This window comes from Pseudopodoces humilis, chromosome 9, assembly GCF_049639895.1.
Source record: "Pseudopodoces humilis isolate 2021_Gansu_Grassland_sample_001 chromosome 9, ASM4963989v1, whole genome shotgun sequence".
In the NCBI taxonomy this organism is placed as follows: Eukaryota; Metazoa; Chordata; class Aves; order Passeriformes; family Paridae; genus Pseudopodoces; species Pseudopodoces humilis.
The window spans coordinates 15,878,945-15,891,725 of NC_142208.1; the positions used below are offsets into that span (position 1 = coordinate 15,878,945).

General features: G+C 46.1%; 1 protein-coding gene across 3 annotated transcripts in view; it reads right to left on the reverse strand.

Moving 5' to 3' along the window:
* Positions 1-329: 329 nt before the first annotated feature.
* ZSWIM8 (zinc finger SWIM-type containing 8) overlaps positions 330-12,781 on the reverse strand; it is a 56,489-nt gene continuing 44,037 nt past the window's right edge. The window contains exons 16-26 of one of the 3 annotated variants that reach the window (XM_088059540.1): positions 11,936-12,167; positions 11,523-11,675; positions 10,338-10,560; positions 9,866-10,155; positions 8,910-9,133; positions 8,276-8,758; positions 7,541-7,709; positions 5,124-5,207; positions 3,592-3,711; positions 2,529-2,707; positions 330-1,338 (exon numbers count right to left, since the gene is read on the reverse strand). In XM_088059540.1, coding sequence (XP_087915666.1) covers positions 1,135-1,338; positions 2,529-2,707; positions 3,592-3,711; positions 5,124-5,207; positions 7,541-7,709; positions 8,276-8,758; positions 8,910-9,133; positions 9,866-10,155; positions 10,338-10,560; positions 11,523-11,675; positions 11,936-12,167 — 2,361 coding nt within the window. In that variant the 3' untranslated portion in view covers positions 330-1,134. Of the gene's footprint in view, positions 1,339-2,528; positions 2,708-3,591; positions 3,712-5,123; positions 5,298-7,540; positions 7,710-8,275; positions 8,759-8,909; positions 9,134-9,865; positions 10,156-10,337; positions 10,561-11,522; positions 11,676-11,935; positions 12,168-12,781 lie in introns of all 3 variants that reach the window. The other 2 variants (XM_005520523.3, XM_014250417.2) reach the window with 2 other exon arrangements.

Consider the following 12,781-nt stretch of genomic DNA (forward strand, 5'->3'; position numbering starts at 1 on the left):
TACAAGGCTCTGCATTATCACACAGTATCAAGGCTAGGAAAGAAACCCAGTGACTGACAGAACTGTAGGCAGAACATCCCAGGTTTACCCGCAACTCTTCCCAACACCCATCAGACACGTACCTCAGTCTCTGCAGAGGCACATCATTCTCAGAGCAGTATCAGGCAAGAAACCTTTGGGCCCCAGAGCAAAAAAAAAAAAAAAAAATCCAGCTTGTGCTGGATTGCTGCTCCCCAGAGCACCACAGCCAGGGCTCACAGGAGCTCCCACTGACACACAGCTGGCCAGCTCCTTCAGACTGCCAACATCATAGCAGAGAGAAGGGAGAGTCAGTCTAAGAAAACAAGTGTTTAATCAGGAAACAAGAAGAGACCAGGGATAAGAAACTGATTACAGAAGAGTAACACCCCAGGCCAAAAGAAACAGGATTGTACAACTTGTAACAACCAAGATCAAAACATTCTATGAGCTAGCAGTGCCCAGTGAGGGACACTCCTGAGAAAGAGCCCAAGCACTTCTGGCAGTCTCCAGGCAGCTCAAGCTCCAGCCTCTGTCCTCAGCTGCTTCAGAAAGCTGCAGAGGTGGCCCTGGCCCTGCTACTCCAGTCTCAGCTTCTCTCACCAGGAGTTGCTGAAAGGGATGGAAGGGAGCACTCACTGTGCACAGCAGTTCCAGCCACTCCCCAACATGGTGTGTGTGGAATAAGAGAAGCCCATTAAAAAAAAAAAAAAAAAAGTTTACATATTTATAAATGCCAAAATAAATATTTAAGACAGAATCCCCAACCCCCTCTAACACGTGCGTAATCACACTGCAAACTGCTCGCAGGACAGCCTCCCGGGGCTCAGGGAAAAAAGCAGTGACTACACCACAGGGCAGCCAGCTCAACTTCCTTCTCATTTCCTGATGCTTCTAAAGCCTGCAGCCCACTGAGAAGGAGGAGGAAGAGCGAGCAAAGCAGAGCGCCAACACGCAACAGTGCTGGAGGGGAATGTCATGGTATAAATACATCAGATCAGTGGTTTCCAACAAGTTAAAACTAAAATAAAAAAGACACCAGAAGGAAGGATGGTGTAAATGGAACTACAGCTATGTTGGGCAAAGGGTTATGTGTCCGTGCAGCTCCACCCGATGTCATGGTGAGAAGGTGGTCATTTCCAGAGAGACCCTTTGCCACAGCTCCTTCGTCTGCTTGCTGCGCTTTAGGTTCTGGAGAATATCATTAAACTGCATCATGCCCATGGGAGTCAGGCAGAAGGCGCTTCTGGCGCTGCGGATGGCATTCACAAAGTCATCGTAGTCAGCTGGGGTGAGATGGATCAGCCGATGATGGATGTACTGGATGGGAACAGGAAAGAGCCTTAAGGCATTTGCTCACCACCCTCCTGCTGGTAAAACTCAGAAGACTGAGCTCCCAGGGCAGCAGGTCACACAGTCCTGTTACCCACCAGTGGTCCCAAGACTCATAGCTCTGGCAGAGAAGAGTATCTCAAAAGCAGCAGTGCTGTATCCTACACCCCAGCACACCCACAGGCAGTGCTCCCTCAGAGCACCCAAATGCAGCACACAGCATCAGAAATGCCCTCTATATCATCAGCACTAAACTGGGCCGTAGTACAGCACTAAAGGGCGAGGTAACATTCTACCCCACCAGCACCCAACCCTCACAACCCTTCATTCTGCAGGCTACACCCAGCCTCCTCACTGCACACCTCCTTTGCTAAGGGACATGGGCTGAGTAAAGTTTACACTAAATTGCTACAAAATACCTCTAGGCTAACACTGTCACTTCTATCAGCCTGTCAAAGAAGGCCCCAAACCAGCAGCTTTGGAGGTCAAATGAAGAAGGTGTCAATTCTCAAAAGTACATCTAGGTTGACAGAACAGCTAATCCAAGCTGGACAATATGGCTACAGAATCACTCTTTGGTCATTTATTCAAGAGAAGCAGGTATATGCGAGGTGTCCTGATTGCACTCTTTAAAAGAACAGGCAGCTTTGGTATTCCAGCTGGCTGACTGAAACACTGCTTTCAAAAAAGCCTGGGATATCTGTACTGGTAGCTGACCAAGCCATTTCCACTGTTGGTGTCAGCACTGGCACACCAGACAGTCACGCCAGGGCTTCGTGAGGAGGGGAAAACACACTACTCCCCACAAGTAAAGTAAAAAGAATGGGCTAGGGACAGAGGGCTTGAAAGCACAGCAAAGAAAGTTCAAAAGTTAAAAGGCACATGAAGCATTTGGAGTGAGGAAGACACACAACCACCCCAGCCTTCGTGGAAGAGCACAGGGGGCAGAAGGCCTTGGCAGAAGCAGTACAATGAGTTCCTTTGCATGCAGCCCCCACACAGGCAAGTGATAGCTGTTCCAGTCCCTGCTGAGGGAGAAGGACGCATCAGGAAATGGACCGCTTCAGCTCCTAGTGCCTAAGGCCCCTTCCCCTCTGCACATGTACACATAGGCAGCACCTGCAAGGCAGGCAATGGCCTGGCAGCTCTGACAGGCAGGAAGATAACCCACACTTTACCTGCATATAAGCCTGCTGGCATCTCTGCACCAGCTGGTGGAAGGCTGGGGTGCGCAGGTGGTTGTGCACATGCGCGGGGTTGAGCCTCTGTAGAGCTTCCATGATGATCTCCTGGAGCACAAAAGGGCTCAGCACCCCCTTGGCTGCACCAACGCAAAACTGATGCACATAGTTTACACCTGCACAGGAGGAAGTCAGAACCACAGTGTTAAGATAACAGACACACAGGAAACCACATTCCACAGCAAGAACCTGGATCTGGAGCACCTTTTCTGTGTAATGCATCATCCAAGCAGGCTTGGGGGAGACAGTCTAGCAAACTCATGGGGACAGAGAAGATTCTGCTATATCCATCAGGTCTGAGGAGAGACCAGGTACCACACCTCAGTTACTGGTGTTCCCAAATTCACCTTTCTTTAAAGGAGATGTGAAAGAAAACTAACGTTTTAGGTAGGTAACTATGCAGTAGGTAACTAGAAAGGCAATGCAAGGTAACTAGAAAGGCAAGGATAACACTGTACCTTCTCCATTGTTTCCTGACTGCCCATCAAGTAAGCACCTCGATGCTCAGCACTCAGGCTTTAAGGAGGGTGTAGACATAAGTCAAGCTCCCCACCACTTCCTACAGTGGAGCTCTGCCAGCAGGAGCAGCAGAAGCTGTGCCACTAAACAGGCTGTTTGTCAAGGTTTTTTTTAATTTCTTACTGCCTATGAAAGGATTAAAAAAGCTGACAAAAAAGATCCAAGAGCAAAATGGAGATAAAAACAAACAACCCCCCAAAATAGGTGGCTTAAGCACCTATTGCTATAAACAGTCTTCACAGAAGGTATACATAAGAAAGAAGAATACCTACAACATAGTGAAATGGAAAAGAAAGAATAGATATTATAGAATGGAAGAGATACAAGCTCTGAACCCTGTCCAATCTCATGTACTTCATCCAGTGCCTCAAAATTCAACAGCATGCCTATAGAACCCAAAAATGGGACAAATGAGTGGATGAAAGAGCAGTAGGAATCTTCTGAAATGCTCATTTCTGTTAAGTACTGCTCTGAGCCTTACCTAACTTTGCAGCTAACCCAAGGAGCCATTTTACATCCTCAGTGTAGGGTGGGCTGCGGGAGAAGTTGTTGGGATGGTCGTTGTGAGCTCTTCGGCCAAGCATCTCCAGAGCCAGCATCCCTGTGAGAAAGGGGCAGCCACAGTCAAGCAGCACTTCTGCCCAGTAAGGCTTAGTCTAGCATTTTATTCACTGCAACAAAACCTGACTGGCCTGCCCTTCAACAGAAAATTCCACAGCTGCAAAGAGTCCAGACAGAAAATAAAGGGGAATGAATCTTGGAGCCTGCCAGCACAGGAACTATCTGCAAGAACATCTGGATCTGCTGCTCCAGGCTGGGAAATCTGCACAGCCATCATTTACTAGAGCTGCAAAGAGACACTCAACCACCCACAGCAGCGTCAAGCAGAGAGCCCCAAAGGCTGCACTACAAGAGGTGTCCTGAAAGCAAAGCTTTTGATCTAAATTTTGCAACAGAGAAGCAACCCAAACCAACCTGCTCTGCTGCAAAGACAACAGGCCATCACTGAGCTGCCATACTGCCAATCTGCATACATTTCACTTATGCCATTACAGTTCTTCAGACAAATCCACCCATTTAAACAATATTCAAATACCAATATGTGCCATGTCCTGATCTTCCAGACCATCTTCCCTGCCTGTGCCTCTCTCTTATTCAGGCTATTAAACATCCTTCATGGCTTGCCATGTACCACTGTAGTATTTTAAATGACATCTGCAACCCTTTCTAGCTAACAAGTACTCTCTATTCTAGCTTTCAGCAAAAAAGTCAAGCTTTCCTTCCATTTTGTTGCTGTTTCTCTTCCTTTGCTCATTTTAGAGGCTTCCTTCTCCTACATCAAGTATCCACTGGGCTGGACCATGAGTACATACAAGTAGCTTACTGCTATCTAAGCTTAGTCCCAAATCCTAAGACTGATATCCTTGTATCAATCGGTATCTTTGGCAATTCAGGCAGAGACTTTTATTTTCTCATAACCAACGTGACTGGGAAAGGAATGCTAATTACATACCCGCTCTTCACTAAATATAAGTTCCCTCTGCATCCATCTTCACCAAATTCATTGGAGAGGCACAGGGCACTTCCCTTTGTGCATCTGAAGACTCAGATAGTATTAAAGTAGAATTAAACTAGAGGCATGCCCTCGCCATCCATGAGCAGCAGGAGCCAAATATCATTTTATCGTATAGTCACAACTTGCAGTCACATCGTTGGAGCCCTATTCAGGATCCTTTATGTACATTTGCCAAAAGGCAAGACTCTTCCCATTTCTAACCCATTCAGCTCTCCTTTCTGCTCTGATGGTCCTGAAAAGCAATTGTTCAATCTTACAATGCTTTGCCTTCATTTTTAGACTCCATATCTGATCATCAACTTGCTTTTCCCATGTCCCTCAGGTGCATTCACCCCCAACAGGTGCAGTAGCAAATTGCCAAACTGAAAGTGAAAACCTGCAGCCTTTCCCTGAATCCCTCTCACGGGGGCTACAGAAACCCACTTGGCCGTCCTTACCAACTCGGTATGCAGAGTGGAGGTAGTGCAGACCCTGGGGGCTCACAGGCTGACTGTGCTGCTCATCCTCGGCAGGAAAGCCCCCTGTAACAAGGGAGTTGGGCTGTGAGGACAGAGTTGTCAAGGAAGCACCCTGAATCGCTGGGAACGTTGATCCTGCATGGACACTGCCTACTGAAGAGAGCAAAACAGCAGCATTAGGACCCAGCAGCAGCCTAAAAGAAGGTTTACTTGGGACATCATCTTCACCTGACTGCCCCTTGCCAGTGTAGGGTTGTGGTCCCCTAAACAGAACAATACAGCAACCAAAACCCACAGGCTTACAACTGAAATGCAATGGGCCAGGAATAGCTCTATTCTGTTTGCAAGGTGGGCCTGATGGGGTCAGTTACATGTATCCATTTCTTCTGCAGTATCTTGTGAACATGCACAAAAGCCATGTTTTACTTGTAAATGTGTGTGTTGATTCAAAGGCCTTTGCTATTATTAAATTAGACATTTGATTCTGATTTCTTGTCCAAGGAAACAATCGTGTATGTCTACACCTGATGAGAAACTGCTAAGAAAACTACTGAGCAGGAACAGAATTAAGTTACTCAAAGATCAAGTCCAACAATATGAGGTTCTTCCATTTCAGCTGTACAACAGCCGCCACTCTGTTCAGGAAGGCTGTTACTGGAGGCTGGTCTCCAATCCCTCCTTGGAAAGAACAGTCACTGCACACACTGGCAGCATGTATCAACAGTAAAAACAGCAAGGAGACTTGAGAAGTTGTCACCTTCAGACACTTAACTAGTATGAGCAAACTCAAAGGAAATGACAGGTTTCAAACGCAAATCCATTGCATTGTACTACCTAAACTTGTACCACAGCACTTAACAATGAGTCACTAAGCTGCACTCTGACAAGACTCAAATTTATCTGTCTCTCTCAAGAAAGGTACAAAGAGTAAAAAGCAAGGATTGCTTGAGAACTCCAGAGCACAGATGCCATTAGCTGTGTGCAAATTGTTGCCCTTATTTCGCGGCTTCTCTGTGATGCTACTACATCAGCTTGAGCAATGCTCTAAGTTCCCTTTTTCCCTCCTCCATGTTTGCTAGTGAATAGTTGAATACTTGAGAACAATGTGTCTCCAAGGAAAGATCTGTGTGACCTCCTCAACCAAGGAGACATAGGGTGCCAAACAACGCACGAAGTGGGGAAAAATACATACGGCATTTGAAGTCTGGCCAAGGAGAATAACCCGTAAGAATGAGCTAAATTATTGCCAGAGCCCAAGCATCACCACAGGATTCTGTACTTCAGGAACAGTGAGAAAGTATTGTAAGAACTGAAAATAAGTTTATAGAAGCTGTAAACAATGGCAACTGGAAAGGGTGGGGTTGTTTTCTCCTTTCAGTATTTTAAGTGTTCTAGGATGAATTAGCACTTCTGGAAGATTCATAACTCTTTGGAGGAGTACAGAAATGGTTTCTCCCAAAGAAAAGTCACAGCATCAGACTGTGACTAAGGCTGGCAGCTATCAGATCCTAAGGCCTTCAAGACTGTTTTATTTGCTTTTGTGGTGGCTTTTTAGGATCAAAATACAGGATAAAAAATAACTGAAATGATTCTCCTGATACTCTGAATATGAAGGAGGCCAACACAACTCTTAAGTATTTTTCCACATACCATTCTTCCAGCACCTGGTGAGTTGCAACACACTGTAGAAACAGGGAAATATTACAGCCTCTCCAATAGAGGGGTTAGCAGGGATTGGGGTCGAGCATGACCCACTGGTGCAAAGCTCCATGGCAATGACAGCATACCCGCAATCCAGTTAACATGTCGTCCCAGTGCTACACACTACTTGATGGGTTTTCACCATCACTTGAGCCCTAGCACAACACATGAGCAACCATTCCAAATGCCATTGACATGACTGACAAAACATCTGTCATCTCTGATAGTTCCATGTTTGGACACCGGCTGACTCCAATCCTTTCAGGCAGGAAAGGACATTTAGTAGTGCTTCTGTAGCAGAAGTCTACCTGCTTCCTGCACTCTGTTCATCTGACCCAACAAAATTACATGAGTCTGCTCAAGATCATGTATGCTCACCTTGCCCAAAGGAGAGCAGGAATAAAGCTTTTACAGGTTAAAAGTCAGAAAGGCCACAGGGGCTCCAAACATGATTAAGTTTTGAGGCCAAAATAATCTCATATTGGAAATTCAGCTGAACAAAAGTTTCTCTCTGCTAGCTGTATCAGGCCTCTTGGGAATCACAGTACCCCTTTAAAATGGCATGCATTTGGCCAGAACTTTTCAGTGCAAGAACCCCCATTCCACCTGTAAGGAATGAGGAGCAGGACCTCACTGGGGAACAGCTAAGAGACAGTAAAGAAATGTCTGCTACCCAGCCCAGGGCTGTGACTTACGCGCTACATTGGAAGACAGCGACAGTCCCGTCTCACTGTGGTAGGGATGCACCGCGATCTGCGTCATGGAGGGGACGGGCACGCCAGGGAAGGACACTGCTGTAGCTGCCAGTGACGGTGCCGTTACTGAGTAAGGGTATTGCGCCCCTATGAATGCTGGATGGACACCCTACAACAGAAGGTATGGAACAGTCATGTCTACTTCGCCTGACCACTTAGAAGTAATTCAAAACATCACATCCCCACAAAAGCCCCAGAGCTTGAGAAGTCCAGTCTGAAGGAAGCAAAGGAAGAACCTTACACCCTATGAGCACTACATCTGCTTGCTCCTCCTCCTTTAAAAAATTTAATCAGTTTGCAGAAAAACACCCTTGAGACCTTCAAAAATAGGCAAAGGTTGAAATAACTTTTGTTTTCCCAGTGTAGTCTCTATTTAGCCTGCAAGCTCTCAAGAAGACAAGCTTTCTGTCCAGTGCCTTCTAAGAATCTACAGAGCAACAGAAATTAAAAACTCTGATGTATTATATTTTATATTCCCTTGAGATTTTAAATGCAGCCACAGAAGGCTCCTTATTGTGCAGATGCTGAGCTGTAGGACCAAAGTAAGCATCACCAAACAGGCAAGTGAGAGCAGAAGCTAGATCTCAAATCATGACAGATATGAATCCCATGCTCTCCCCACAGAAGCAGCCACACAAGGTCACAGTAAATGAACAAGGAACAGCCAAAACTCACCTGTGGATACGCCGAGCCAGGGACTGGGAAGACAGCTGGGCGCGGCATGTGCTGGATAGTGTGTCCGATATACTGGGGATTACAGGGGATGTGAGTCTGAAGGGTGGTGTAAGGGTGGAGACCCTGCGTGTGTGTGTGTGCCATTGCTGGCCCTGCGACCGTGTGCTGCTGGTACATGGTTGACCCCACAGAGATCACTGGCATGACGGTTGCTGCTGCAGTTACTGCAGCTGCCACTGTCACCGTGGTCGGCTCTGAGGTCACCCGGCTGTCTGCCAAGCCACGCGCTGCTTCAGACGCGGCCCGCGCACCACCGGCGCTGCAGCCAGTGGCACCTTCTCTCTGGGCTGGGGTGCCACCAACAGTCTGTTCATAAAGCCAGTACCACTGATGAGCTACTTCAAAGAGGACTTCTGGGTACACACCACCTCCTTTGGCTGCCTCTTCTACTGCCATGCAGGCCTTTTCCAGCATCAGGTTGTCCTGGGAGCAGTGAAACAAAAGAAGTCAAGAATGTAAAATGAGAAACACAAGAAGGAAAAACTACAAGAGGGGAGAAGTATAAGGCACTCTAAAAATGACTAACACAGCCAGATGTCTGTTGCAGCAGAATAACCAGTGTTATGATGCTCACCTGTTCCTTACACTGCACCAGAGCTCTCTGGATCTCGTTTGGGTTCAGGGCATGGGCATGAGGCAGGCAGCTGAGTGCCAGTTCAGCAGCTGCCCGCACCATGTTGGAGTCTCTGGCCCGTGAAGCTCTGTCTGCCAATGATGCCACCTCTGGGGGAGTTAGATGTCCATCCCAACACTCCACCAAGATGTTCAAGGCTGCGCTACCAATCTCCATGGCCTGCCCTAAGAGGAAGAGTGAGAGAGACTCTCACACCACTGTATGCCCAGCAGAGTTACAGACAGCTTTCTCTCAACAGCACTCTTCACTTCCCTCAGGAGAAGTGACAAAGCCAGTTGCTTTCCTTAAGGTTCACATCAAATTTAGGTTCTTCCTCCCAAACACAGAACAAACAAGAGCCCTCAATGAACAAATGGTGAGTGAGGACACCATTACCTAAGTTAAGCTAAAATGCATTGGAAATTGCAAAAAATACTCACTATAGCTGACTGGAGTACCCACAAACCAGTCTGGACTGTCAGTCTATTTCATCATGTCAGGAAAACATGAATTTTCAAAGGTGTGGTTTTTAGGCCTCTAGAAGCCATATGGCTAGGCAGTAGGTATGGGTGCAATCAGGACAATGGAAGTGAAAACTGAATGCATCCAAAGAGCATGTTCAGACTTGACAAATGTCTGTCTCTTCAGCATACCTCTGAAGGAGAGGTAAAGACCAGTCTCTATGAGAAGTGAGCTTTTTAGACTGAAGCATGTTGCAGTACCAACAAGAAGGAAGAGGTCACAAGAACTTTCCAGGCCAAAGTAAGCACCACTGCTGATGAGCAACTACTGCAGCTGTGTGAAGATGCTTAGATGGCTCCTACAGCACATCAGCATCACTGTTTTCAAGAACAAGCTTGCCTCCCTACCCCACTTCCTGCCCAAAAGTAAGCCTCCCAATAAAGCTTTGCTGTAACCTGTGATCCAAGAGACATGGGAGGAGTAAGTTCGAGAGAGCCAGTTGGGAGACACGAAGTTGTGCAGCCCTAGTGCATACAGCCCAATCTCAAAGGCGCAGAGGTGAAGGTTGCGGTGTGGTCCCTGGTGCCCACCACTGGAGGAAGGGTGGGTGAAGATCGAGGTACTGCTGTTTCCACCTGCTTTGATAAGGACTGTCTTGGCCAATTCAAAGTAGAAGTGCGCAGCTGCCTCTGAGGGCTGGTTTGGGACATGAGGAGCATGGCTTTCCAGCCGCCTCCCTTTATACCTAGAAGAAAGACAGAGGGATCTTTCAGACAAGTACCCCAAGTTTGCCAGCTGGAACTCCTGTCTTTAGGGTCCAGAAGAAACAAAGCAAATTTTCCCCATAAAGTATTTCCCAATGCATACATGCCAGGTCTCCAACATCAAGCCTAGAGGTTGCCTCTGTGCATTAGTATTATTCATTACCTGCCAACTTCCACAGTCTTTGCACGGGCTCCCCCACTGGCTCTCCTACTGCCACTGGAAGAGGAAGATCCTAGTGAATCACTTGAAGAACTGCTGATGCTGTCACTGTCCTGTCCTCTGCCCCAGGATGTTGTTGCCCAGCCCCCACGTAGGGGACGCCGACTGAGCGTTGGAGAACTGTCAGAGGTGGTTTCAGGAGCACTGCTGTCAATACTAGCCATGCCTACAACACCAGAACCAACACAGAAATGTCACCAGGTCTGGTAAATGCAATGCAGACAGATAAACTACGAACCATATAAGATCGGTTATGTCAGTGACTGCCTTAGGGCTGACAGGAATTCACTGTAAATTAAGAGATATTAAATCAAATCAGTTTGGTCATAGACATTAGTGTCATTTTGTAGTTCTTGGATTAAAATGCAGAAGAGTCCAAGAAGAAGGTATCTTTATTTCCCCCTTCACACCATCACAGCCCCTCACTGCACCTGCCAAGCTTTGTAGCAAAGTATAACAACAAGAAGCAAATATACATACAAAGTCAAGTTCCACAGATTATATGAACAGGAAGAAAACACTTCAGATATATGCTGCACAACCTTCACATCCTCTGCTTCTAACTTATACCCTTCCCAAGAGAAGTGTAGAGAGGCAGCAGCTTCTCTGAATTTGTTTCTAGATCCAGGAGCACAGTGCTGCACTCCCAGAGTCAGCAGTCATTCAGCTCCAGGTATTTAATCCATCACACAGAACATAACTGGTGCAAGACAGGCATGGTAACTTGCCATATAGAAAGGGGCAGGAAATTTATGGAGCAAATCTTATCTGTCCATGTCAAACACCTCAGAGACACTCAGCTGCTTCTGTTGTACAGGAAAGGCTGACAAGTAAAATCCCAGAGTCATAGAACAGGTTGCTCAAAGCCCCATCCAACCTGGTCTTGAACACTACCAGGGATGGGGCATCCACCACCTCTCTCTCTCTGTGCAACCTGTTCAGAGTGTAACAATAAAGAACTTCATCCTAATGTCCAATCTAAATCTCTCCTCTTTCAGTTTAAAGCAGTTATCCTTTTTCATATCTCTACATGTCCTCATAAAAAAGTTCCTCTCTGGCTTTCTTGGGTACACCCCAGCAGACTGACTAACAGAGCACTAGATGCTGTATGAGCTAGTCCATTCCCACCTGTGTGCTTTTTCTTCTGCCTGACAGGTGAACCCCAACATCTCCCATTGTATCCACCTCGGTTTCCAAGGGCCAGCCGACTGGGGACCTTTCCTTCTTGTTTCAAAACAGTGGCCTCTGTAGCTGGCTCACAGGGGGACCTCTGAGAGCTCTCTGCACAAACAGAACAGTGACAAGGTAAACATCATCTTGTTTCTGTATCTCTAAAACCAGACATGGCTATTTAAAAGATACAAATATTAAAAGATAAAGGATTTTTATAAAATAAATGGTATTTATGAGCAGGATTATCTTGGTTTTCTTTCAGTTATAAAGATTATCTGACACTAGGCCAAGATGATTTAATGCAAGATTTGGAAAATAGGCTGTAACTATGGAAAATTTTAGTACAGCTGTTACAAAGCACTTCTTACCCTGTGTACTCTTCTCCACAAAGTTCTCAGGACTGCTCTGTACTGCAGTGCTTACTGGAGCTTGCTGAGTGACAGAAGTCCCTGGAAGCTGTTGGATAGCTGCAGCAGACTGGGCAGCATGTTTGGAAGGAGATTTTTGACTTGCAACTGTAGGCTTGCTGGATGAGTAGAAGGAACTCAGCGTCTGTGGTTTGTGGGTTTGACTCTCTCTGTCCAGGAGTTTGTCTAAAATCTTTAGCAACAAGGAAAGAAAATAAAAAGGCACTCAGCAGAAGAGTAAGAAACCAGGCATTACACTAAGACAAAGAGAGAAAATACCAAATCAACTTCTTGTTGTTGTGGAAACTTGTGGACAACAAGTTTCATTTGTTGGAAAAAAAAGAAAATGCTTATTTTCTAGAAAATATGCATCACCTTCCTGAACCCACAATGCAATCCACAGTTGAGAGCCATGTGGTCTGCATTACTTGAGGCAGCAAAGACTCAGTGATATCACATTTTCACTTGAAACAGCCGTTCTCTTTACTTGAAAAGCACCCAAAACTCAAAAAAAAAAAAAAAAGCAATAACAGTATATCAAGGACAGAATTTCTCACTTTAGTTCTGCCAGATATTGTTGTTTAAGTCACAAAAATTCCATATACATCCTTCAGAAAATTCTGTCATACATTACAGAGAAACTGGCAAAGCCACTAGAGAAACTGCTTTATACTGGCCTACAGTAACATTTCCTTGTTGTAATTTATTATGTAATTGGGGAACAATTCATCACCACATTCTAAGGGTTTGTCCACTTCTACTGTTTGTTCTCCATATTTAATCAACACCACAAGTCTGACAGACCAT